Here is a 27,362-nt window from a genome sequence, read left to right as displayed (position 1 = left end):
TGCAATCAAATATATTTCATATTGATTCTGTGGTGTGAGAGAGAAAAGGAAGGGATTATATCCATAAGAGTAAGATAATAACCCCACCAGGAAATTAACCCAATTTTCTATTAAGAACAAAGAAAAATACCAGAGCAACCAGTTTTTGATCTGAAATTTATCCATGTTAAAGACATAGCCAGATAAGTTTTCAGACATTGGTTTTTAAAATATCTAGTCTACTGCTAAACTCCAACACCTATGCTCTATCCACATATTTGTTAGTCTGAGATCGTGGGACTAACATTTCTTTAAAAATAAAGGAAATTGAACAATTCTCTTGTGGCATATGCAAACCACAACCCCTGTGCCAGTTGAATTATACTGTTGAGTAGTTTCATCTTCAATAGCAGTGATGGACAAGTTCCTCTTTCCTGACCCCACTGCCATCTGTCATCCTGAATTCCACCTACAGTGCATTGTATGAGCTACACTGAACAGGTTTCACCCTGGTCAAGGTCACTGCCCAGCCAATCAGAACTGATGGGGTCACTGCAAATATCCAAATTACTTCCAAATGGAGGTGCTGACAGACAATGTTAATGACGACTGTTTTGTCAGACTTGTTGATGACCTCTGACAACATCTTTCCTCCAGACTGCCAAGATTAGTCTAATTTTTCTCCCTCTGACATTTAGGTGGTATCTGATACTTAAATGCACATTCAAAGGTAATCTGAATACAGTGTCTGAAGATGAATTTGCAAAAGTGATAAAACTGATGGCATAATTATCCATCCATTAGCTAAAAAAATATTTTATTTGCTTATCTTAAGAACGATCTAAGCCTGCACCTCTGAATAACTGTTATTGGAGAAGCGTGTGTAAAATACACAAATCTGTATGTTTCTAAGTACAGCATTAGGATGACAGCAGAACAAATAATCCTGCTTTTAAGCAGTATCACATACCTTAGTTTTCCAATTGTACCCTGCTGTGCTGGCCAATGAAGTGCATGCAGAGTGTGGAAGATGGTCAGTCATTCAAAACTAAACTTTAGCATTCTAAAATAACATTTGCTTATGCTGGTGGTTGGATGTGATGACAAAACCATCCAGTATATTATTAAATTGATCCTTCAGATCTTTTTATGTTTCCAGCTAAACCTTCCAATAAACTGACCAATTCACAATACTTAAGAAGCTACATAAAATAAGGCAGTAATTACCACGTAGGGGAGTGTGCAGGTAGAAAACCTACAAAAAGTAGACCACTGAAAAGTCGACCCTTCAATACAAGGTCGAAAAGTTTTATAATGTTGTACTTTAATTTTAAAAATTGTGCCACCCAGCAGCTTTCTGTTTCTGCTCTGTATTTTCACATATAAGTATGTCAGTGTTACAGTTAAATGCTACTTTGTTCAGTACTTCTGTTTCACAGCCACTGGATTCTTTGTTCTAATTCACAAACTTATGTGAAGAGAAACCCTTACATGACTGCCTTTTCAGCCCCCATCATAGTTCCAAGGGAGAGGGCCCTGCTCCCTTGACTCAGCTTCTTTGTCTACATTCAATTTCCATTCATAAGAGATGGTTGGTTACTCCTTTTTGCCTGGCTCAGGATTCTGTTTTTCAGTTTTCTTCTACCCTAAGATTTGAAGGTTGCTTCACGTCTATTTCACAACTTCAGATAAAATTACTTCAAAAGTAGAGGAATTGGCTCAGAATATCTATAATTTAAGAAATACTCTTGGTTCCTAAAATATCACAGATGATCACCACTGACATTTACTCTATTAGTCCTCTTATTTTTGAAGTTGTGCTGGGCTGTCTTCTTCAAAAATAGTTTTAACGGAGTCTTTTACACTCCTTTCCATTTGAAATTTCTATTTTTTTTAAATAATTTACTACAAAAATAAAGGAATAAAGACATTTAGAATGGACTTATGATCTAATGTCTGGGGAACAAATCCAAAATTAACAATGAGATAAAAATAAATGAAATGCAAGTCTTGATATAGATACAAAATTTAAAAGATGATAGGATCCTCAACATTTTTCCCCTCTAATTTTTCTTGGGTTATGTCATCATTCTTGTAGCTTCAATCTCTTTGTGGAGCCTCTTGTGCTCCCTGCTGGCTCTAAAGGCAAATTATGTGACTGTCTACTAGTCTTCTATGAGACCTCATATCATATAGTTTGTCCTTGGTCATGATGTAGTATTTACACCATGGAAATGGGCAAATGCTACATATGAAGGCTTTCCCCGCCTTTGTCTAGCAAGGCAGTTGTTAAAGTATTGCCAGTTCACCACTGGTCCTAACTCTCCTAATTCAATTCAGAGAACACAATTTTTATTTTCTTGTCCTTAAAATAAGCATAAAAATCATTAATTTAGTGAGTGATTGCTATGAAAACATAAGGAAAATTAAGATTCTTGGAGAGATCTTCTCTATAAGATCTCTCCAAGAGGCAAGAAATAATATTGAAAGATGAATTGCATATTCTTAGAGTCTGCCTCAGTTGTCCCAATTGAAAACTATGTGTTTGTCAGAGAAATGGGAAACTGGCTTTACCATGAAAGATGGTGAGAAAAGGGGAAAGAAAAGAATCCTTTCTTCCCTTCCTCCAACATTTACCTTCCTCCTCTCAATCAATTATAAAGTAAAAGAGAGCCCTACTACTCAAAATTGGTCCTGCAGAAAAAGTGACCTGGGCATCTGCTGAGAGCTTGTGAGAATTGCAGAACCTCCACAGAAACCCCAGACCTGCTGAATGGGAATCTTCCTTTTAACAAAAGGATCAGAAGTAATCCATATAAGCATTCAAATCTGAGTAGAGCTATAATTGAGATATACGCAAAAAGCAAGATAGGAAGAGAAGGGACTGGCAGGAGATGATGATGGGTTAGGCCAAAGGGAAATCCACTAATTTGCCAGTACCTAATATGCCGACTTCTCTATAAAGAGGAGACAACCACAGACCAACTTGGGATGGCTTAATGACTATTTTTTTCAAGATGATTTTTCTATTCCCTACACCTGTAACTGCCTGTCTCATTCTTAGCATCTATTTAAAAAGGTGATGCTGATACGACAATTCTCTAATAATGAAAATTTTAGAGAATATTGTCACTGTGACCCCAAAGGTGAAGCTCTTCACTTCTTCACCAAGTGGAAAATGTGGATTGAGGAAAAGTATATTCTCCTTTCATTTTGGCCCTGCTTCAGACTGAGGCCGTGTTTAGCTGAGCAAAGCCAAAAGAGACTGACCAAAAAAAAAATCTGGCCTAGTTACACAGGACAATTGAACAGCTGCCGGGCCATGAACTGGAATTCCAGAAATTCAAGCTCTTACTTATGTGATGCTGACAGGCAAAAAGAATAATTTTGGCCTTGCGTGTACTTTTCTGCACTACATAACCATATATCCAGCTCACTTATGTATACGGAAAAAGAAGTACTTTGAGATATAGAAGACCTGACTTGGCTACAAAATGTGTGACCTCTTTATGTGTCTCAGCTTTATCATCTGTGAAATGGCTGTGTTTGACAACTCCTGGGACCACCCTGTTCTTTCCACCTGTCCTCAACACTTTTTACCCCAGAATACTGTGATCTGTAAGAACTTAACTAAAAACAAGTTGTTCTCTCGTTCCTGCTCTTTCAATGTGTTCCCTTTGCTTTAGGTTTTTGTAATTCTTAAACCATACATTAAATATTCTAAAATATTTCCTCAGCTAAAATTTATACAGATATTATAAGTATATCCATATATAGTTAATATTTTAAATCTAGACTTAATCTTTAATTTTCTTGTGATAAATGTAATGTCCTGAGACATTTCCTATGCTGTGGTTCTATGCTAGTTATTCTTATGTGATAAAATCATATTGTCTATATAGACAAACATCCACAAATAGGAAGTCAAAGCTTAAAGTTCTTATATATATTACATTAGTATTTACTACTAAAAATTATTAGCACCATTAAGGCTCACCCAAAACTCATAGAACATTCATGGTTGGCTCTTTATAATAAAATAGAGCATCATAGTTCAGAACATTCTACTACTATCTTGATAATATTGTTTCTTAATATTAAGCATCAGCTTTCTCATCTCTAAAAGGTAAATAATGATAGTACCTACTTCTTAGGTTTGAACATGAGAAATAAATGAGATAACACATATAAGCCACATTCCCTGCAATTAGTAACCTTCCATTAATGTTAGTTTTATTTTCACTATTATTTTTGCTATTATTTTATAAAATCCTCAAAGCACAATATTTGCAATATTCAAATGCATTCAATACTTATTCAGTTTACCAAAATCTAAATAGCAAGTGGCTTCTGAGTTTTCATACATACACACACACACACACACACACACACACACACACACACACTATAAAAGCTTAGTCTTAATGTGCCTACTGAATTATTGGTAAAATATAAGTCCTCAATAAGCCCTCACCATAGCTGTGATTTCTGTTTTTGCTCTTTTTTTTTTTTTTAACCTAATTTAGTCTTGAGGCCTCTCTCCTGAGAGTGGCCATAAGCCTAAATAGCCACTCTGATAGGAAATCCCTGACCAGGAAAAAGTTAATTTCAGTTTGAATGTGTCAGTCAGTTGAGACATAATGAACAAGAAGAATCAAAATGCACGAACTATTAGGAACGTATTACTTACGGGTTTCAGACATGACGGTGCCAACGGCCCTGATAGGAAGTCTTGTGGTTGTTGTTGGCTCAACTAACCAACTGGGAATGAGAGAGGCTCTGTGACTCCATGCCTTTATTAAGACCTCCAGGCAATGATTGCCTAGGATTTCCCACCGGTGTGTGGATTGGCTATTTTAAAGACAACGTGCACAAAGGGAAGAGCTTATTTGGTTCTGGTGTTGATGGTTAGGTTTATTATTGACAGCAGCTGTAGAGTGTGTTGATTTTCAGTGAGTGAGATGAGGAACAAGTGGACCATGTTGCAAAGCCCCACAGAGGAAGGGAAACTTTTACTAGGCCAAAGGTGATGTTGCACAGTTCAGTTTCAAATAACTTATCAGACCTCAAAACAGATGCCACAACTCTGTTAAAACAAGTGTATGATAATTGTTCTTTTACTCCTTTAACTTTATTGAGTCCAAATTGTATTTCTATGCTTAGATTCCTTTGGGCATCACTCACTTAAATCAATCAATCATTGTAAATGTTTGCCTCTCATTTTTTCCTCCCTTAGACATAGCAAATGCTCAAATCATCTTACAGTGAGCAACCTTTCTCAAAAAGCAATGGCAGATCATATTTATTTCATTATTTACTCCATTAACATACATATGTATCTAACTTGATCTCAGCTATTCCCTAACATAAAATTTGGAATGAATTAGTGGATACTCTTTAGAGTAGTAATGTCTCACATCCCTACAATTATAGAGAAATCCTTCTTCCTCCATATTAATCCATCTGAATTCTAAACTACACAGTCCAATCTAAGCTCCTGTTGCAAAATAAAGTCTTCCTGTTAACTATAGTGAAGTGTCTGTTCTCTCAACTCTTAGTACTTGGGTGATAACAGGAAAACAAAAGTAGATGTGAATTTTCAATACTAGTCCAGCATCGTGCTTTCTATTGAACCACTGAGCTTATTTTTCTATCTATAAAATCCATATAATGTCTACCAAATACATATCATTATGAGTAATAGACTAGACAATATATAGGACTTAAATAGCATACCAAAAAACAAAGTTGATTTTTAAATAATATCCTCTTGCTGTCCTTGTGATACAAATTAAATTATTTCACTGTTGTTTAAATCTCATCTTATATTATGAAATATTTTACATTTGTCTTAGCTTCCTCATGGAGAATAAAGATGGTGATGCCTGTTTCATATTGACATAGCTCCTCGTTAATAGCTCCCCAGCTGCCAAGCTACCCAGCGAACCTACTGGTCCCTGCTGAAAAGAGGCAGAGGAGTGGTAGCCCAGGTGGGTTGGAGAACATGCTTGACAGGCACAGCCCATGGCATGTGGAGCCCATCATGCAGGTGTGGCTGTTCTGAAGCGCTGCAAGCCAAGGTGCACTGACCTGCCAGGCTTGGGCATGGTACCAGAGGACTGCTACAGAAGCCCACTTCATGCAGCATGGTAGCCACACATGATGCAATGACCTCAATCTTCTGCTTTGTGGTCTCTCCAGCAAGAAAATAGCAGTAGGATAGATCTGAATGGAAGTCAGGACTGGAGAGTTGACCACCTGCATTAGTAGGTTTCCAAACCTAATTAGCATAAATTTGGATGAATAACATCAGTGCATTTCCAAAACTTAATTAGCATAAGTTTGAGCCAATAGTATGGATACTTCTTTCAAACCTTAATTTACTATAAGTTTAGACCAATAGTAGTGAACTAAGTGCTAGATAAACCCTAAGACCAGCACACTAGGTTGCAGAAAACTTGCTATCATGCCCCCTTTTGTGCTGCAAGAGTTATGTTCCTGGTTCTATTCTTCAAAATATCCTACTCTTACACTCATTTATCTTGGTCTGTGGATTTCATTCTTTTCCAGGAAAGAAGAAGACATTGATGGTGAGCTGCTGGGATCTGCTACAACACTAAAAGTCACAGCCCACCATTAATAACTGTTATTTTCCTCAGCTGCAGAGGCCTGCAATCTTTGGCTGACCCTACCCTCCAGCAGAAGTAGAGAAACTCCAGTCTCAACTGCCCCCAGAAATAGGGAGTCCAGTTTCATCTCAAAACTCTGATCTCAATATAGAAGTCTATGGGAGAATCTAATTGTTCACTTGATAAATTTTGTGAGTATTCTTCTTACCCTTAGGGAAATTCTATAGATTTTCAAGCTGATAACTGGTCATGTTTGAAATACATATTGCAGTGTATAGTATTTGTTATGGTTAATCTGAATTGTCAACATAATTGAATTAAGAGATGCCTAAGATTAAGAGGATGTCTTAATGAGGGTGTTTCTAGGGATGATTAGCAAAATCAGTTGGAGACTCATCCTAAGTGTGGACAGCACAGTTTAATAGGTTGGAGGCTTGGATGGAACAAAAAGTTGGAAGAACAAGGAAGAAAAAGCAGATGCAAGCTTGATTCTTTCTGAACGGGTTCTTGACTACTGCTGTGGTCGCCTGAGGACATCTTCCCAGTGACTGTCCAGGGCGTTTCCAGGCCTCCAGAGCTGGACTACGGAGGCATTTTGATTGGAGATCACTCCAACTTCTTGGACAGAACGGCTACTGGTTCTTCTAGCTCTCCAACCTGTAGATAACCATTATGGGACTGACAATCCGACTTCTGGCTATGTGAACCAATCTAATACATCCCTTTTTAATCATATATACATATATATGTGTCCACAGACACACACACTCACACAAACACACACACACACACACACACACACACTCTCTCCTGTTGCTTCTGTTCCTCTAGAGAACCCTAATACAGTATTAGTGATATTCTATTCTTTAGATATTAGTGTCTATAAGAATTCATTATATACTATCAACAAAGAAAGACCACCAAAGCAATTCAACACATGCTTATTAAGCAATTTATCCCCTATTATGTGACTACTACTGTGCTAAGTACTAGGAATAGAAAGTGATTGAGATATGAAGCCAATACTCTAGCTGGCAAGAGACAAACATAATAAATGATATGTAATAAACTGGGCGAATGCTACAATGTAGTATGCACCAGACAATGTGGGACAAGCAAAAAGGCACAGGAGAAGTTGAAGACTTCTCAGAACTATGAATTTTTTCCCCTTAATAAAATTATCATAAGACTGCCTGTAAAAGGCTTTCATAGCTTCTTCTGACCAGTTAGAAAACAAGTGTGGAAAATTTCAGCATATATTGTGCCCTCCTTCTGCAGTTCCCTGTTGTCAATATTTTCTTGTGACCTGTGTTTGTGTCTTTGTGGTGGCAGTGGCAGGGAGAGTGGAGTTGAAGCTCCTTCAGAAGAGGTGAAGACATGAATCTGCCCTTTCTTTCCCCTTTCTCTTCCTCAAATTCATTTTTTGCATTTTTATCCACAGTATCCATAATTATTCCTTTCACCTCTTTCTGGTGAGACCATCTCAAGTTTTCATGTTTAGAGATCATCTTTCTAGAAAGTTTCCCTTATTTTATATGGTAGAGCAAACCAGGGATCTAGGGTGCAGGGTTCATTGTGGGAAGCTGTAACATCCTCGAATCATTGCTTCAGTGCTAACCCCCGTGTCCTAATTAAATGTTGAGCTCTCATATAAACTGAGATGTGAATTCCTCCCTTCTAACAAAGGAGATTTCATCATGAACTCCATCCTTTAAATCTTCCTGGTTCACTCAGACAGCTTGTTTCCAAACACATTATCATAGTGAATCATTTACCTAGGAAATAAAATTAGGATTAAGTAACAGGATCATTAAAAAGCTGAGCTCTGCATTAGTTGGTCTCTTAATTCTCTTGCATTACACCTTCAGCAAGTTATTTATTAAGATCCCTCATCCACAGAGGTGGCTGCATCTTACCTCATTCAGGGCCATTGTCCATGTTACCCCAGCTTGTCTTAAAGCATACACAAGCATTGTTTTTTACCATCCTTGAATTTCCATCCATGGCTGTTTTGTTCCTGATATTGAATCTGAAATCCTTCCTGACAGCTCCTGTATATTACAATTTCAGGACTACCTCCAGTGCTGTCTTTTTTCCCTCTTTTGGTGTTCCATTTTCCCTCTGGGTCAAAACCACCCCTTACCTACTCTAATCCTTCCTTACCTTTGGGGATGAATATGGCTCCTATAAACCCTTCTCCTTATTTTAGAAGTATCTTCCAAGAAGGATCTATTGTAAGTTGCAATACCTCTGGGTAAATGAAAGTCAACACAAATCTACAATCAGTTTTGGATTTCCAGCTGGTCATTCTATTTTCTTTGTTTTTCTTCTTCCTCTTAAAAGAAGCTCCAAAATCCAGCCAGAAATGTGTTGCATTGAATGGAAGTCACTTATGTCTGTTCACTGGCTTTGTAATGCTTAGAAGCAGACCTAAACTTCTCACCATGGTCACCAGGACCCAAGTACCTTGGTTTCTCTTCCTTTAGGGTCCTGTCTCACACCTGTCTTCTGCTCTCTCATATACATCCAGTCACATGGATTTTCTTCTCTTTTTTTTTTAAATGAACCAGAATTGTTCTGCTTAGAGCCTTTTTGGAACTTCTTGTCTTCCTAGAATGCCCCTTTCCCTGATTTATTCATGACTCTCTCTCCGGCCTTGAACTTTCCTTATAGCACTTATCTCAGTCCAATATATTACACATGATTTCTTTATTCCCCTGTAGAAAGCAGACTTTATAGATAGTAGACTACACAAAGAGACTTTGTTCTGTTCCCCACTATGACCTTCATTCCTAAAGTACTGCTTGCTACCTAGCAAGCATTCAGTAAATATTCATGAAATAATGAATAAATAGCATGTCCAGCATCAGAGTCATAGTAATAAAAATATCCAACATTTATCTAATAACCATTTTATGACAGGTAAGTTCTCAGCATATTTTACAAACCATCTCAGATAATCCTGAGAGTAGCCCCATGATGTTAGTATTGTGATAATCTCAGAACTGAAAGGTTAGAAGATAGTTAGCTTGAAAGAAAAGACCTGGTATTCTGACTTCACGGCCTGATGCTACCTAGGCTCCTATAAAGTATATGAGAAAATATGCTATATTTGCAATCTATCTGAATGATCTTAATTTCCTAATGGACATTCCTGAGGGAGGCTAGCTACTAAAATTTGGAAGGTACTTAAAGATTGAAGCCAGACTCTTAATCTTTCACACTTTGGGGCTTTTCGGAAGTCATTTAACTGGGAGCAAGTCTCTAAAAGCATCAGACCCTCAGTTTTTCCGTTGATAAAATAGGCTAATAGTATCTACTTCAGAACATTCTGTGAAGGAAGCAGTTATATATAGTGTATAACTTCACATAGAACTATTAACAAAAAATGCTCCACAATGGTTATTTTTGTGAGGATGTTGGTTGAAGTTCCGTTGGTTCTGTAACTGCAGATGATGTGAAGTTCACAGCATGATATCAAGATTCTCTGCCAGAATGAATTCAGATTCCATGGACCATACCCATGGAGCTGCAAAGAGAATGGACAGGAGGCTGTGAAATAGGATATTGAAAAATGTTATGAAAAGTCAAGTTCCTAACACTGAGGATGATAGCTAAAATCTTAAAAGAAGAAATCTAAGCTCCAGGGGAAGTAATCTCTTAGTAACTCCAAGGTTGCCAAGTGAATGCAGAAAGAACTCAATTAGAGGAAGCAGTGTATAAGGAAACTGCTCTTGGTTTGGAAGGAAAGAAGTTTAGAGTGAAAAATGAAGCCCCTTAAGGTGCATGACCTAATACTGATTATCAGACCATCTATTGGCCAGTGTCAGTGGGATAAGGAAATCAGAGCAATAATAAAATAAAGATAGCTAGCTGTCCTTGGAACAGGGACAGCAGCTAAGGGGTTTTATGCGGGAATGGAATGATAGCACTAATTGAGTAAATAATAACCATCTGGCAAGATTGTTAGAAGCACTTTATATATAAACATTACAACCTTATAAGATGATCGACATTATTCTGACAATTCAGATAAGGAATCCAATAGGCAAAGAGATGTTAAGTAACAAGGTCAGCCGCATCAGCAATTAGTGGTTGTGAGTCTGTTTAGGTAGAAGAAACAGAGGGTTATCTTGGAAAAATCATGGAGATGGCTCCTGGAGCCAGATGTTATGGTTTATACATCAGGCATCCCCCAACTGTTTCAGTGTTAATGCACAAATGTTCAGAGATAAAATTTAGATTATGAAAATTATAATCTAATCAGTGGATGGATCCACTTGATGGATTAATAATTAGAATGGACTAACTGGATGGTAAAGGTAGGCAGGTAGGCCATGCATAGAGGAGGTAGGTCACTGGGGTCATGCCTCTGGGTTTTATATTTTGTCCCTGACACACATTTTTCTCTCTCTTTCTCTCCCCCCCCCCCACACACTTCTTAGCTTCCATAAACTGAGCAGTGCTCTTCCACCAAACCCTTTTGTATGATATTCTCCCTCACTTCAGGCCTAGAGCAATGGTTTCAGGCAACCAGGGACTAAATCTCTAAAACCATGAGCCCAAATAAGTTTTTTTTTTCCCTCTTCTAAGTTGTTTTGGTCAGGTATCTTGGTCACAGAGACAAAAACCTAATTTACCAGAGATCCCACTGTATACTGGAAGTATAGGTACAGATATTGAGAAGAACAATGGCGATTTGCAAATCCTTAAATTAAATTATAAGGGAAACTAATCACACTGTTGACTCATTAATTAAAATAAAATTTTGATGGTAATGATGTAAGATATATTCATTAAAGAATGTTTAAATATTTGAACCATGGCAAATTAATGAAACTCCTCCCATTTTTGTCTAATTAGGTAGGCATTTTTGGTCACTGTTTTCATATCTGCAAAAAATAGGAAGAACATTTTTGAATTTTGTTTCATTTTCTCAATTGATATTCATCCACAGGTAATTTAATTAATGATAGAAAAAGAAGCTCCATCCTTCTCATTATATACATTTTCATTTAAGATTCAATTTTTTCTGTATTTAATGATTTTTAAGATTTGGAAGATAGTTATATTCTTTGGTCAAATTGTTATAACTTATTAGTTTAATTTAATCTAAAAGAGGATTGGTAATTCTTAGCACCTTATTGTCATAAAATATTTGAAATATGAATTAAATGATATACATATTTTGCTGTAGAGGTGTATTATAGAAATCTATTACAAATTTTATGAAATTTATTATATTAGGATAAAAATTGGAGTAGATTAGAAAAATAAATAGGAAAAGTGGGAATAATATTAAATTTATGTTATAAAAAGAACATGTTCTTTGCTATTTTAAACTATTATAGGTACAAAATTTTGTATAATATTTTGATTCCATTGCTGTCATTAGAAAAGTGATGTAACTTCTATCTTAAAATGTCAACGTTTATATACTGGGATCACATCATTTGCAACTACATGATTGTATAATAAAAAAGTTATATGTTAACTTAAAACTGAGTTAGGGCTACAAATTTTTCAAAAATACTCTTGTAGATACTTCAGTGACTAAAGTTGAAAGCCACTGCTGAAACTCATAGATCACATTTGATGAGTAATTCTTTCTCCATAGAGCATGGGTGTAGATTTGTCTTGTCTAGGGTGGGGATGATGAACATAAGGAGCTTGTGGGTCCTATATTTTTAACTTACTTCCAGGTTTGTATCCAGGGAAGATTCAGGATTTCAAAAGGACAGATAGACAGACAGACAGACAGACAGACACACACACACACACACACACACACTCACAAAATCACCCCAGCCCCAGTCATTTTAGGGAGGAGAGTGCTCCAGTCATTTTCTAGAATGTATAAGAATAGCAGTAAAATCCCTGTTCACCTAAAGTGTGTTGGTTTGTAGTAGAAAGCACACCTGCCCTGAACCAGACTTTGCAACAGGAGCAAGAAACAGATCAGAGGGCACATGTGAACTGATGGCAAAGTTAAATATAAAAATGATATCACCCAGATGCCAATATAGATAGATGGCAATATGGTATCTCTTGAGCTATTTAGATGCATCTGAAGTAAAAGAAGGACAAAGGTCAAATGAAGCAAATGATTTCACCCTCCTGACTGAGAAACAATAGCATACCATATATGAACTCAACTCAATAAATTAATTCTTACAACTACTTCATGAAATAGGTATTATACTTCAAATTTTAGAAAAATCAACAATTTATAAAGAAGATTTAAGTAACATATTCAGGTTATATTATTTATTAGTGAGGAAGCTAAAATAGGAACTTGAAGCAGAAAATAGGATTTGTTTTGGAATAACTAATAAGTAGGATATAGTTACTTTTGAATTTATGGTGCACAATCCATGGATGCACTCATACACATATACATAAAAGCATCTTCAGTGTGACAATAAGTGTCCCAGGCATATGGCATAGTAATAGGTAGCATCTCCTTCCTATGGCCCACTTTTCTTTTATGGGAGACAAACTGACTGTCAATGTCAAACCACAGCTTACAACAATTGCCAGTTCACATTAATTCAAAAGAAGGTATTTCAGTATCTAATTTCTTGTTTACCTACCCATGATATCATACAGAAATAAATATGATTATATTTTGCTTCCAAAATCAATAGAAAGAAAAATTAAGATAGTTAACTTCTTTTCCATATGTAAAAATGTCAGAATTATAGTATGAAGGAAGGAAATTAATCTCATGAGCCAAGGGTCATATGTATTTTGAAAGATATCCAAAGAAACAATAGGGATGACTTTTATTTTCATAATAATATCATCATATATCCATTTTGTCTTGCAGAAATAATTTAGCTTTTGATCTCATGAAAACTTTGGATGACTTTTTTTTTTTGTATGAATAACTCAGAGGAGAAAAAACACTTATGGAATAGAAGTTTTTGTTCTTAGGGGTTGCGAGGTAAGCTTACATAGAGTAAACAGTTTTAATGTGTTTGTTATAATGTCATTCTTTAATAGCATTTTCTGTAAGTAACACTCAAACATGGCAACGTAATAGCCCTGAGAAATACACAATTCAAACAATGTGGGAAGGAGAATTTTATGAGGTGAATAGACATAGAGTCACTAGAAGGAAGATTGCTTTTTTTCTTATTTTTTAATTTTTTATTTTTTATCTTGGAGATTTTTCTTCTAACTCTTCTGCTACCTTTGCACTATGAAGGTAACATTGTTGCAGAAACATAAAAATTGCAACATATTCCAGAAATCCCTTAAGAAAATAATTCTTTGACACTGAACTTTACTCAATTGGCATTGTACTTAGAAATTGTTGGGATTTATTTTCATTTTGCATTGGAGTTTTTATTCTTGTGCAAAAACTGGTCAGTTAAAAGGATGGTAGGATAAACTTCTAAGGGAAAATTTTTTTTCTACAGCTTTGCCATTATGCACAGAATTCTATGAAGGTCTGGTTAAATAGACATTTCTGCTTATTTCCTGTTTAGGCTTAAGCTTTTTAACAGACTTAACTAGACTGCAAAACAAACTTGAAGGCCTCTCTTGACTTTAGCTAGCAGAATTGATATAGGAAATTGCCATTTTTTTCCTTAAAAATTTTCACTTAGTTCAGAGGTATAAAGCATCCAAAATGCATTAAAGTTCTAAAAATTCATAGATTATTTTGAAATTAAGGTTAACTTGAAATATAAGCAAGGGAGATGCTGAGAAATAAGCAATTAAGGAATAGTGCAGAAATATCAGGTTGAAAGATCTATTGAGACAACTTTTAATTATTGTTTCTTTTTCTTCACTCACATTAATACAGATTGAAACCCCAGAGGTAGACAGAAGAAAGTTGTGATGGTTGTTATTCAAATATGTCAACAGAGTCCCCAGCTTACTCATGGTTTATAAAGGCTAATTGTATCTGCTAAAGTGTTACCTGACCTCTGACTACAGGTTCTCTTCCTGGGTCATAGGCATTCAACTTACAGAATTAAACTGAAAGATTCCTTCCTGTACTAGCAAGATACAACTAAAACAGGAAATATTATGATATTATTGACTACTTACTATATGTCATCTTCTCTCCCAACACTTTACAGGTATGAACTCATGTAATATACTAAGTCAGAAAGAAAATTTAAAACTTTCCTAAATTAACAGTGATTTTGGATTCAATTCCAGGTAGTCTATACAAATAAATAAATATATATTTAAATGTAAACACAACATACTCTGAAAAACTCTCTGTATACATCATTTAATGTACAATATGAGGGAAAAATTATGTATCTGTTTACATATGTATAAAATATTTTGAAATGTACACAGAAAACTGATGACATTGGATTCTTTACAGCTCAGACTTGAAGGAGGGCTAGTGGTGCAAGAAGAGATTTACATGTATGGCTTAGAATCCCTAAATTTTAAAGTATGTATGCATATTACATTCACAAAAATGGGTGTTAATAAATAAATCTTTAAAAAATAATAAAACTTCAGTAAATTCTAAAATGTTAAAAATAATTTAAGTCTATATTTAAAAAGAAAAGCTAAAGACATTCTTGGGGGAATTCAATGTATTTTATTTTGCCAAGCAAATGATTTCTTTCATGTCCAATTAAACTTTAATGTGATGACTACATTTTGTTTTCTTACACATAATGCACATTCACTGTGATGACAGATTCATCATGCTAAAATCTATTCACAAACCTACAATTTGAAAAAAGAAAAGTGCATTTCTAGGAAATTTTATATATAATACAAATGAAAAAAAATACTAAATTATTGAATTACCAAACTACACCATATAAAACCAATCAACCACCAGTATTCAGTATACATTAACACTATTTTTGAGAAAGAAAATTTTCTTTACATTTGGCAGAGCTTTGTTCAAGAAGAATTTCCATATTTTTTAAAGTAATAAAAGTATATACAATTTAGTAATGGTCACAATAGAAGGTATTAAATAGTACAAATAATACTATAAAACTAAACACCATATTGTGTATAAGTTTGGGCCTCTGTGAAGCAGGAGAAACTATAATTCGAGAACAATTCTGCTTTAATTCTGTACATAAAAAACATTGATGAGAGGATGGTGTTGACCTTACATTCACATGTGCTGCTATTTGAGTGCGGAGTGGAAAAAAAATAAATATAAACCTTTTCAGCAGGCAAACTATCTGCATAATAAACTAAACTAAAGAGATTATTTAAGAATCACACACATTTGGGAGAATAGCTTTAAAAATGAATGAAGTTGGTTGTCATTTATGTTGTACATTTTGATGGTTATTTTTGCCACTTAGAGGCCCTCTTTTAGAGTATCAAAATATACCAACACTTAATTAATAAAGATATTCTTAAATCAATGACCATGCTCTTTTGAACAATATTTTTTGGTGGCAGTGGTGGCGCTAGGGACTGAATCTAGGGCTCTGCTCATGCAAAGCATGTGGTACAACTGAGCTATACCCACCAGCCCTGATCTTAAAGTTTTATTCAATATTCAAAATGGCCTTAATTAGCTTCTTCATGAATTGTTAACTACAAATAAAATTTTTATAGTAGATTCTGAGTAGGTATTTGTTACAATTCTTGCTTTTACCTGGTAACATAAAAAATATCTTAAAAGTAAATGAAATTAGAAGGTAAAAGCTGTGTTTTTTAAAGAAATATGAGAACATGAGGAATTTCTTATGATTCTCCCATCTAATTTTTAATTTGGAGAAAATCATCTTAAATTATTCTAATGAAACTCTCCAAACATACAATTAGAACATAATTATTCATTAAAAGCTTGTACGATTACCTTTAAAGGCCACTGAATATATGTATTAATATTTATTTAAAAGAATATTTGAAATGAAAATAAAATAATATGAATGAAGACAGGAATATTGGATCTTCTTAAAGAATGTTAATTTTGTTTACATTATACTCTTTTTCCTTTTTTGACATAATGAGCACCTCTCCACCACACACATATGAATATAAAAGATAGGGTGTGACTGAAAAATCAGTATGATGTGAGATTTTTTTTAAAAGAGAATAAATCATAGAACTTGATGATTGAAATTGAAAATTAGCCACATTTGTTATAAATTCTTCATAACATTAAAATTTTTACTTTATTTTTTTTCCTTTTTGATGGTTTTCACCCCCCATGGAGAAGTTTGATACTTCAAAATGTTTTCTTTTTATATTGTTTAATTTGCCACACAGGTAAGAAAATTAGAACCAAAATAGTAATCAATTAAATAATGTAAGATTATATTTAAGTCTATAATAACTTAAATAACTTCCAAACAACTTTTGTCTGGAAGATAACAACAATATAAACCTACATGTTCCATTGCTTTAACTCCATCAAAGATCTTTAGGGTATAGATTATTCACTTTAGCTTTCTGAAACAAAAGAACCAAGATCAATGACAAGTATCAGCAACTGACAAATTTTACAATCTTAAAAAAAAAATAGTAATTTCAGTGGAAGCATAAACTCATCATCTTCTCTTTATGATTCACTCATGTTTTTAAATAATGCTTAGATGCCCTCTTCCCTGTACATTATCTATCTTACATTTCTTCCGATGGCATTCTGTCATGTCACATGCATTTACATGACTTTACCTATGTGAAGGTTGTGAACTGGAATTTATTTTCATATGTAAAATCATTGCCAATTAGAAATCTAAACCCCCAAAGTAGGGAAGAAATACCAGTGTTACTACCCTCATTCAATTGAGGGATGTAACAATTCTACTTCTGTAGCTACCACATTGATTTTGAATAAAAGATGAATAAAGATATAAATAAAATCTGGGTTAAGTTAAATATTTATATGCACCATGAGGACCATGACATGTCTACTGCTAGTCAATATCATATACGAAATGCATGCTCATTTCAGTTCATGTAAAACTCACTCTAGGAGTGAGTAATCACCTTTTCTTGGGAATTTTTCATGGGTAAAGAACAAGATTCTTTGCTCAAAATTTGATCATTGAAGACAGAGCATTTGTTACTAGAAGCATGAGCCCCATGTATGAAAACATTACGACTCTGGCAACTGATTTCTCCTGTTTCTACTTTTTCGGCTATTGATGAGAGCCTTTAACTTGCCATAGTCCCCTCTCAATTTTTGTGATTCTTCCCCCTGTTGATGTTGCTGTCGAGTGTCTTTGCAGTACTGATTTATCATCTGCATTTCTGAGTGGCTGAATGCACCCATGATGTCCTTTGGGTGGAAAGGTAAAGCCCTCACAGAGCTGGCCCAGGTCCACGGTGACCACTTGTCTGTCACAACAGCCACCATTTCTGAATCTAAAACTTTGAAGTTGATCTTGGCTATGGTCTGCTTGAAGCTGTTTTCTGTTGCAATGCAGTGATACAGTCCTTGGTCAGAATCTTGAACAGAGCGGATCAGGAGTCCTTGTGGAGTGGCTATAATACGCTCATTCAGCTTAACCTAAGAGAAAAACACATAGAAGTTCAAACACACTGAAAACTACATATTCTAAAATGATATGCCTGAAATAAAAAAAAAATTGACTTTCACAAATTTGGCAAAAACATTGTGTTCTCAGTATAAACAAATTTGTGATCAGTTCCCTTGTCTTTTTTGCATAATAGAAATTGTCATAGAAGTACTCAATCTGTTAAAGAGAGGGTGAAGATATTATCCATCTTGGAAAAATAAAGTACATTACCTTTGGATAGAAACAGTTTTATCACATTCAAGTACAGAATTATGGTTGCTTTTGGTATCTGTATCACTGACAACATTATAAAAAATGAAGTTCATACAAATTTAAAGTATTAATTTCATGGAATTCTTTTCTTCCATTTTTACTGACACACTCACTTACTTGTAAAATTATGAAGCCACTAAAAAAAAAGAATTGATTCTTTTTCTTTTGTCAATGAATCAGTGTTCTAGATAGAAAAATACATAAGCAAAACCAGAATTTTGAACATTTACACTGCCTTTTGCAATTTCCTAACTATTGCATGTCTAATAATAAACTGGAAGTACATTGTCTTATAAATCTTCCAGGTAGATTTACTTTGGAAGGAAAGGCAATAAAATCAATGGGTTAATATTTAATTACTGTCTAGGCTTAGGCTGCAAAATGATAAATGACCAAATATCAGCCAAATTCTTGAAATCCATGTTCTTTAAAGAGTTCCAGCTATAGTTTTCTCCATCAATGAAGACATAAAAATCTACCACAAACATGGTAAGATGTTACTTGCCATATGTACTGTGGAATGTTCTTTCCCTAAGGGGAAAAAATCTGACCAAAATCAAAGAGGTAATGTATGAGAAATATTTTTCTAAATGATAAAATTCTGCTAAAATAGACGTTTTATTATTAATGAGGTTTAAACCAAAGACTGATAGTTTTGGATATAATGTAACCATCACAAAAGTAAAAGTGTAGTAATTAAAGGTGGACAATAGAAATAGAATGGAGATAAAAAAGAGAGAATGGTTACAAAGAGATACCGAAACTAATTTTTGACATTAATTACGTTTTGAAGTTTAATTGTGCCTCAAAAATGATTTACAATGACGACATGTATTTGAGAATTAATGAAAAGAAAAGAAAGTCTTTCCTATATGTGCAAAATTGAAAAACATTTCTTGAGGCCAATATGATAATATCCATAAAACATGCCCATAATATTTATTGCAGCAATTTATTTTCTAGAGATTTATGTAGAAACTATATTCTCACAAATATGCATATATTTGTTTATGTATTACTTTTGATAAGAAAAACAAAACAAAACATAACCTAACTAGTAGATGACTCAGGTATATTCATACAATGAAATAATTCTTCAGTAAAAACAAACAAAAAAACAAAAAAACAGGGTAGCTCCACATGTATTGACATTGAAGTGTGTGTGTGTGTGTGTACTTTAGGCTACAGAGCATATTTGGAGGAATATATAATATAATGGGTGAATCTATTACTCTTTATAACCTTTTATACTCTGAAAAGTAGAAATAAGCATTAAAGTGGAAGAAGATGTTTGGTTCTTACTTTATGCTTTTCAATATGAACTATTAGAATTTTGCTTTTTGGGCTTTTATCATTTCTGCTACTTGAAAAGAGTTCAATTTTTATACATCAGTAATGTGAGAAATAAGCATATGTTGTCCTGAAATAGTAAGAATCAGGATAATTTAATAAGTTCTTAAGGATTTATTTAAGTTAGAAATATGTAGAACTAGGCTCTGCTTAAATTATGAATGGTTTCGTGATTATTAAATTATTAATTAAATTGATTACTTTTTATCAAAATCTTAAATTATTCTATTCTTGCTTTGCAATTGAAAGATAAAACAAAATAGTAATAGTTCAGTCCACATTCTTGAGCATTCTGAAATAAAATAAATTAAAACCATACATTCCATTTTAAATTTTATCATTAATTTCCATGGTATATATTAAATGTACTATTAAATAAAATAAAAATCTTTTATCTATTTTAGGTAATACTTGTTTGAAGATTAGTTACCTAATTTGTATATGTTCATAAGGACATTTTCTGGAAGGACTGTGCATGCCCTAGCCTATAAACTCTTTCTATATGGTAATCATCATTACACATGTGATTTCTAACCCAGGATACTTTGCAAGGCAATTATGATTATACTCCCATATCCATTCAAAATAATTTAAGATTAATTAGACTATAGAAATCCTAAGACTTATTGAATGACACATTTTACAGCAAAAAAATAGACCTCAAAATAATTTTTAATTTAAAAAAGTTGTAATTATTATAGAATTCCAGGGAAAGCAGGATCTCTTAAGTACATCTAGAGCATCTTCAGATAATTAAATGTCCTCTTATGTAAGTGGTTACTGGTCTATGTTTAATATTCCAGTAACACAGGATACAGAATTCACTAAGCTACTCATAGCTCTTTTGGATACAGAAGTCTGAAAACTGCAAAGTATATGCCTGTATGGAAACTAGCATTTCAGTAAAATAGATGCAAACCTGTTCTATAGCTTGTGAGGACATACATTTTACATAGCCTTAATTAACTTCATATGTACAAGTAAATTTGCCCACAACAGAAGAATATGCACCAGTGCAGGAAGCTCCATTCCCCCTCTGGCTCCCTCAGACTTTTTGGTGCACTAACAATGGCATAATTTAGACTACCCTAAGCTTTTATGTACATACATATTTTTCTTCTTTTCATTTGTCAGAACAACATGACATCAGTATTACGGAATTAATTGTTTACAATATATCACTGTATGCCATTTTACAATGCCTCTATTTTAAAACAGTTCTTTTCAATCAGTGAAATGTTATAGTAAGTGTCCTTTTATTTGAAAATTTGGACTTTTTTCCCATATCACTAAATAAAGGAAATGGTCTCATAAACAATGATTTCATATATCGCCTGAGTGAATCACAAGAGTTATGAATAATAAATCGATGGAAACATTACTGCAGAAAAGAAAACTGCTCTTTACCATGGGTTATAGTTTGGTGTAATTCATTGTTGAGGAATATTGAACTATTTTTAAAGCCCTTTTTTTATCTTTTGAGTCATACAAACGTGCATTTGTGTGAGAACTTGACTTCTGGATTTGAACACATTTTGCTTCTTTTAAAAATGCTTCCTCTCATCAACACCACTGTCTTAGTGTCCAAGCTCTTGTTTCAGTCACTGTGTTAGAGAGGTGGGCAGGCAGAAAGACAGGTTTTCTAATTAATCTATCAATTCTAAGGACAAAAGATTTTAAAGAAGGTGGCACTTGTCATCCAGATGACATAAAAAAGATGCTCATATGTCTTTCCTTTTTCACTTGATCTGCATCTCACTGAGGGATGCTGATTTAATGTTCCTTGCAAAGCCCTGATTGATTGCTGCTGGGCTGCATTACTCACCTCTTTCCTCCTGTCTTTGTCTTTCTGTAGCAACCACTTGATAGATGCCTGTGGAGACTTGGGGGCACACTCAAGGAAAGTGGTGTTATTTTTTACTCCGTACTGAACAATTTCAGCTGCATTTCGATATGCTGAAGAGCAAAAAGAAAAGAAAGAACGCAACAGAATTTAGAGCACACTTTTCAATATTGATCTCTGAAAAACTGTGATTAAATATGGCAGCCAACAGAGGTGATGATAATCACTTAACAGGCAAACAAGTATACAGTGTTTACCAATTCTGTTCAATGTCAAGAAAAAGAAAAGTTAATCAAGGCTATGTTGGTGAGGGAATCAAGGTTTGCTCAGGAAATAACCTACACCAAGGTCATACTTAACATCACTTTGCATGCTTTCTTATCACAACATTGTTGTCAGTTTGTTTGTTCTCAGCTGAGCAAACTGAGGCTGTGAGTTATGAGGCCATACTAAAACTAGGCTTGTCTCTCCCCAAAACTCATATTCAGTATGGGATGGAGAAAATTCAAGAGCACAGGAAAAGGGCAGAAACTATAGCGTGGCTCCAGTTAAATGCAATGGCTGAAAACATGGTCCTTGGAATCAGAGGAATAGGAGTAAAATCCTGACTTCACCTCTATTGAAACAAGTTACTCCATCTCTCTATTCCTTTGTTTTACTCAATTCTAAAACATGCGTTATAGTATTTTTTCACTTTTAATAAAAGTATTAAATTAGGCAAAGCATTTAACATAATCATGTGGTAGTTGAAACATGAACAGAATCTTCATAAAGCAGGGATAACAATAGATTCTACTTTGGTATAGTTTTTGAACACTGAGTAAGATAAGTACTAAACTCAGGTTCTGATTCAAGTCATCCTCAGTGTTTATCAGCACCTCCACTGCCACTGTTCTGACACTGGAACAACTGCTGTCATGAATGGGAATGACTTTCCTTAAAATGAAAGGCCTTGACCTAATGCATTGTTCCCCTTACTGAAATGTGATGTGAAATTCTGATTTATTTACCAACTTTGACCATAGTTCACTTTAAATACCTTTTAGGTTAAATCCTCTGCATTGAGTCAGTGGATTTCCATGTCTCACATCTTGCCTTCGGCTCCTCCTGTAGGTACAGAAATGTGTCAAAAGTGACTTAAAATTATCTTTGCAATTGTACCACGTTCTAAACATTTCATTTTTATTTTACAAACTTTTGATTTTATTAAAAATGCTTGATTAGCTAATGCAGGTATCTGACATGTCTCATTTAATACATCAATGTTTGGATGAGTACTAATCCTTACTTTTCAACCTGAATAAATTCTATCCCTCCTCATCTACCATTTGTGGTGGAATGGCTATGGGTTTTCTTTCATATGCATTATCTGGGTTAATACTAGGTTTCATAATTGAGCATATAAACTTTTATTTTAGGGTCATTCATTCAAAATTTTCTAAAATGTTTCCTTCAAGGCATAAACTCACTGCTATTTTCCTTTTATGAAGGGCAGAATATACTTTTCTTACAAAGGTCAACACTTTAAAGATATATTAAAACTTTTCTCAAACAGGTGATATGGCAATAAAACAAACATTTAATATAAAGGTAAATAACATTTTACATTTACTAAGACTCTCCCTCAACTTTTTGATTTTGAAAAATTTCAGTTGTACCAAAAAACCTTGATAATATGAATACTCAGATGCCTAGATTCACATATTATTGTATTTGCCACATCCATTTTATTCTCTCTGATATACGAACATATGCTGCGTATGCACATATATGAAAACCTATAGAAAATAAATTGTAGCATGTTACACCTTCACATAATTTAGCACATATCTTCTAAGTAATCTCCATGTGGAGCATTATAATACTAAAAATATCCAAATTTATTTAGCATCATCTAATGCACATTGTATATTGAAATTTTCCTAGGTGTTCCCAAAATATCCTTTATGGATTTTTTAAAAAGTTTATCCAGAACCCAAAGTTCACTCTTTGCATTAAGTAGTTACATGTTACTCATTCAAGCATTTTAAAAATTTAGCTATTGTCTTCATAAATTGTTGCTATTTAAAAGTTTTAAGTTACTTGCATTTTAATTATTTAATTTCATTATTCTTAGATTCGCTGAGTATACTAGTTTCAATTGTATTACACATTGTAAAAAGCAAAATATAACAACTGAAATCTCCTGAGCAAGGCATCGTGGGTAAAAACATTGCCGTAAGTAAGAAGAAAGGGTACTTTTTAAATGTGTGAATGCTTCCTGACACTGATGAAAATTATGCATGAATGAGAATATCACTTAATGGGGTTATATGTTCATCTTTATTAACATTTTTGTCTTTGAAAGTAAATTAAAATACTCAGCAAGATGAACAGAAATATTAAAATCAGAGTAGTTATTAAACTTACATAGCAAAATTCATCTCAAAATCATTAATAATGTAACATCTCATTTTAAGATTACAGAATAGTTAATATTTTATGTACTCAACATATTGTATACATCTCTTTATGGAAATACATATATATATATATATACACACACACACACACACACACTATAGTATCATTAACGTATTCCTTTCTCAAAATGGGTGCCCATTCCTTCTACAATTTTATATTTCTATATAGACATACACACAAAATAATGGTAGTGTTAGGAACTCTTATGACAATAAATATAACTAATATGCAGTTTTACTGCTTTGTATTTACTACATTTTGAAGTTGCAACATTATTTACTACCAGCCCACTTGAAAGTATGTATCATATGAATACCACTGGAGGTTCTTATGGCTGACCTGGTCATTTTTAGTCTTCTAGACAAACAATGGCATTCACAATCTTTAAATTTATTGCTCTGTGATCACCACTATGTAATGAGTTACTCAGTGAGAGTATATAAACTCTCAAGCTGAGTAATCTGAATTTACAGTTTCAAATTCCAAACAGAAAAACACTACCATGGCTTGACTTGTATGATGTGATTGGCATGAGTCATTTATTTGGATAAACAATGAAATAATTCTTTTCTTGTATAGAAAAGATATTTACTTGAAGATTGAGTTGGTAATTTTATGTTAAAGTTTCTAATGATATATCTGAAATCAGAATAAATAATATTAGACACTCAAGTGAAATATTTGATATAAATGCACAAATATTTAAGATGTTAGAGGTTAGGCAGAAAAATGTTAATATGCATATATTGATTGAATTTTTTGGGCTCTTCATAATAGAATTAAGACACTGCTAGAGAGATCTAGATAGTTCTTTAAGTGATTATTGCTTTCTTATCCCATGACACATGGCTTAATACCAACTATAATACTGGAACAGCAAGAATGTAAGATAGCTTCAGTTCTTTGCTTTTCAAAAAGACATGATTGAGTTCATAATTTGTTATGGTAGGAGGACAATTTGTAGTCAGTGTTTATCCATCTCATAAAAATAACAGGTTGAAACAGGTGAAAGAATATATGAATATATTTCATAGAAATCTCTAAAATACAAAAAAATAACTGAAACAGAAATTATAGTCCATAGATGGTGTGAAGTTTTACTTGAGAAATATTCTGTTTGCTAAATAAAAACAGTTGCCGGTCAAGGCCAATGTCTTTGCAGGAGAGAAGTGCTGATCTATTTCCTTCACATTACATGTGCAGGACTATTACAGTCCTCACAAAAATCTTCCTTGGAAAGAACAATGCTTCAGCTTTCTTCAGCACCAAAGAGACAGACTGAAGTTTGCATTCATAGGAGTTTTAATGCCAATTATTAGAGTTCCTTACCAAGAGAAATTTGTTGCTTTTTGAGTGCTTAGTTATGGTGATAAGTTTAAAATATCATTGCTATTCTCTTTGGGAGTGCAAAGCATATATGATTGAAAAATACCAACATAAAAGTGGCCATTTTTTAATTTGAGATTACATTTGGAATTTGCTTCCCTCATATTTTGTGTCCAGGTTCTGTCTCTCCAGCCCAGCATAGGTATAAAAGATTGCCTGATAATGAGGTCCTGGAATTTGATTCAGAAACCAAAAGAAGTTACTGATCTCATGAATATGTCCTAAAATGACAGAGGAACATAAAGTCTTTGAACACAGATATGACAGACTGTGGTTTAAAGAGTGGGCCTTCTCTTTATATCGCTGCTTTCAAACACAGAAGACTCTCAAATGATCCAGGCTGGGCCACTGTGTGCCAGATTCATGTTTCTAAATACCCACTCAACATCCCCTGAGAGTGTGATGGACACCATTAACTTATAGCATCTTTCTTCCCACAAACCTGCCCTTCTCATAGTCTCCCCTTTCTCAGGAAATGACATCTACATATGTTCTTATGCTCAGTTCTGAGAACTTGGATTGTTTTGAGTCCTTTATTTTCTAACCTCCCATATCTAATACATTTACAGATTCTCTGAGGATAAAAAGTCAGACCAGCTCTACCTCTATCATCCCTATCCAAGGCATCATTCTATTGCACCTAGGTAAATACAGTAGCTTCCTATTTTCCAGCTTGCCCTCCCATTCCCCAACCCCATCTCTTCCTGTCCCAGGGCTCCCATTCAATTCAAACCCATCCAGTGAAGTTTATAAACCGTAATTCAAATAATATCACTCATGTGCTCAAATACCCTGCCATTTTACGTTTCATTATAAATGAAATCCTTTCAACTGCTTATAAAGTCCTCCATCATCTTGTATCATGACTCATTTCCTATTTCCTTTTTTTCATTTTAGGGTAATCTCCTTAGTTTTGGTGCTGTTCTCTAACAATCGCAGTATACTCCTGGAACATTATTCTTTCAGAGAAGGCCTCAGGGCCAGTCCTCACTGTGTTCAAGTCTTGTCCAAGGACTATGACCCCAGTGAGACCCTACCTGGCTACCCACTAATGTCCCAAACCACTGCTTCCCATATGTTCTACCTGCCTTCTCTGCCTTTTTAAAATACTTAGACTTTATTCTTATTTGATAGATTAGACGTTTTTATTTATTAATTTGTTGTCTGTTCTCTCCCTTTGGAATATTTTATACCTGAACTCAAAGATTTTTTGTCTTTGTGTTGCTTTTTTGCATGTTACATGCCCAACTTCTAGAAACATATTTGAAAAATATTTGTCCAGTGCTAAATATTTGTTGAACTAGTGAAAAGGAGCAAACTACTCTTGATATATGAAAGTACTTCCATAGGGTTATTTTAATCTATCCATATAGGAATTTATTTGTTACAAGGAATTAGAGTCATAAAACATCATCACTCTTGTGCTTTACTCAAAAGATCATTGGTATTTGTGATTGGTGTCATTTGTTCCCTCTGCTGACCCTAAGTTTTATAGATGATGTCCCTATCATCTATTGGAATTCATATCACAGGATGGTTGAAAATAGCAGTTACCTTGGCTGGTCCTGAAATCTGCTTGTTCTTTGTTATATTATCTATTTATCAACTGGTAGTCAGTCCCTTCCAACTTGATGCAAATTGATGCAGTGTTTCCTGCTTATGTCTTCCCCAGATTAAAGGTATCTGCTAATGCTTTTCTCTCTTAATCTAACCAACAGTCATGCATTCACTACTCAAAGAAGAAGAGCATGGTTATCAAGGTTTATAAAGCAAATCAGGGTACTTTGCTGGTACAATGTTCTGGAGCTTAAATAACATGGCTAGTTTCATTTTTGATAATATATGTTTGTCATTAATCCAATTAATTTCTGTTTCATAGAGGACAAACATTTGATTATAAGGTAATTAAGGAATGTAGGGAAACCCTAGGATTAAAGGATACACTGAAACATATAGGAC

The 27,362-nt window shown here is 34.1% G+C and overlaps 1 protein-coding gene across 1 annotated transcript in view; it reads right to left on the bottom strand.

Annotated features, from left to right (window-relative positions):
- Positions 1–17,613: 17,613 nt before the first annotated feature.
- The window catches only part of SEMA3C (semaphorin 3C), a 157,586-nt gene continuing 147,837 nt past the window's right edge, over positions 17,614–27,362 (bottom strand). The window contains exons 16-18 of the mRNA XM_081284478.1: positions 22,594–22,661; positions 21,537–21,667; positions 17,614–18,078 (exon numbers count right to left, since the gene is read on the bottom strand). Of these exons, the coding sequence (XP_081140604.1) occupies positions 17,665–18,078; positions 21,537–21,667; positions 22,594–22,661 (613 nt within the window). The 3' untranslated portion in view covers positions 17,614–17,664. The remainder of the gene's footprint in view (positions 18,079–21,536; positions 21,668–22,593; positions 22,662–27,362) is intronic.

This window comes from Spermophilus citellus (genome assembly GCF_964194105.1).
Source record: "Spermophilus citellus genome assembly, chromosome: 3".
In the NCBI taxonomy this organism is placed as follows: domain Eukaryota; kingdom Metazoa; phylum Chordata; class Mammalia; order Rodentia; family Sciuridae; genus Spermophilus; species Spermophilus citellus.
The sequence above is the reverse complement of the archived record's forward strand: the minus strand, read 5'-3'. Positions and strand labels throughout refer to the sequence as shown.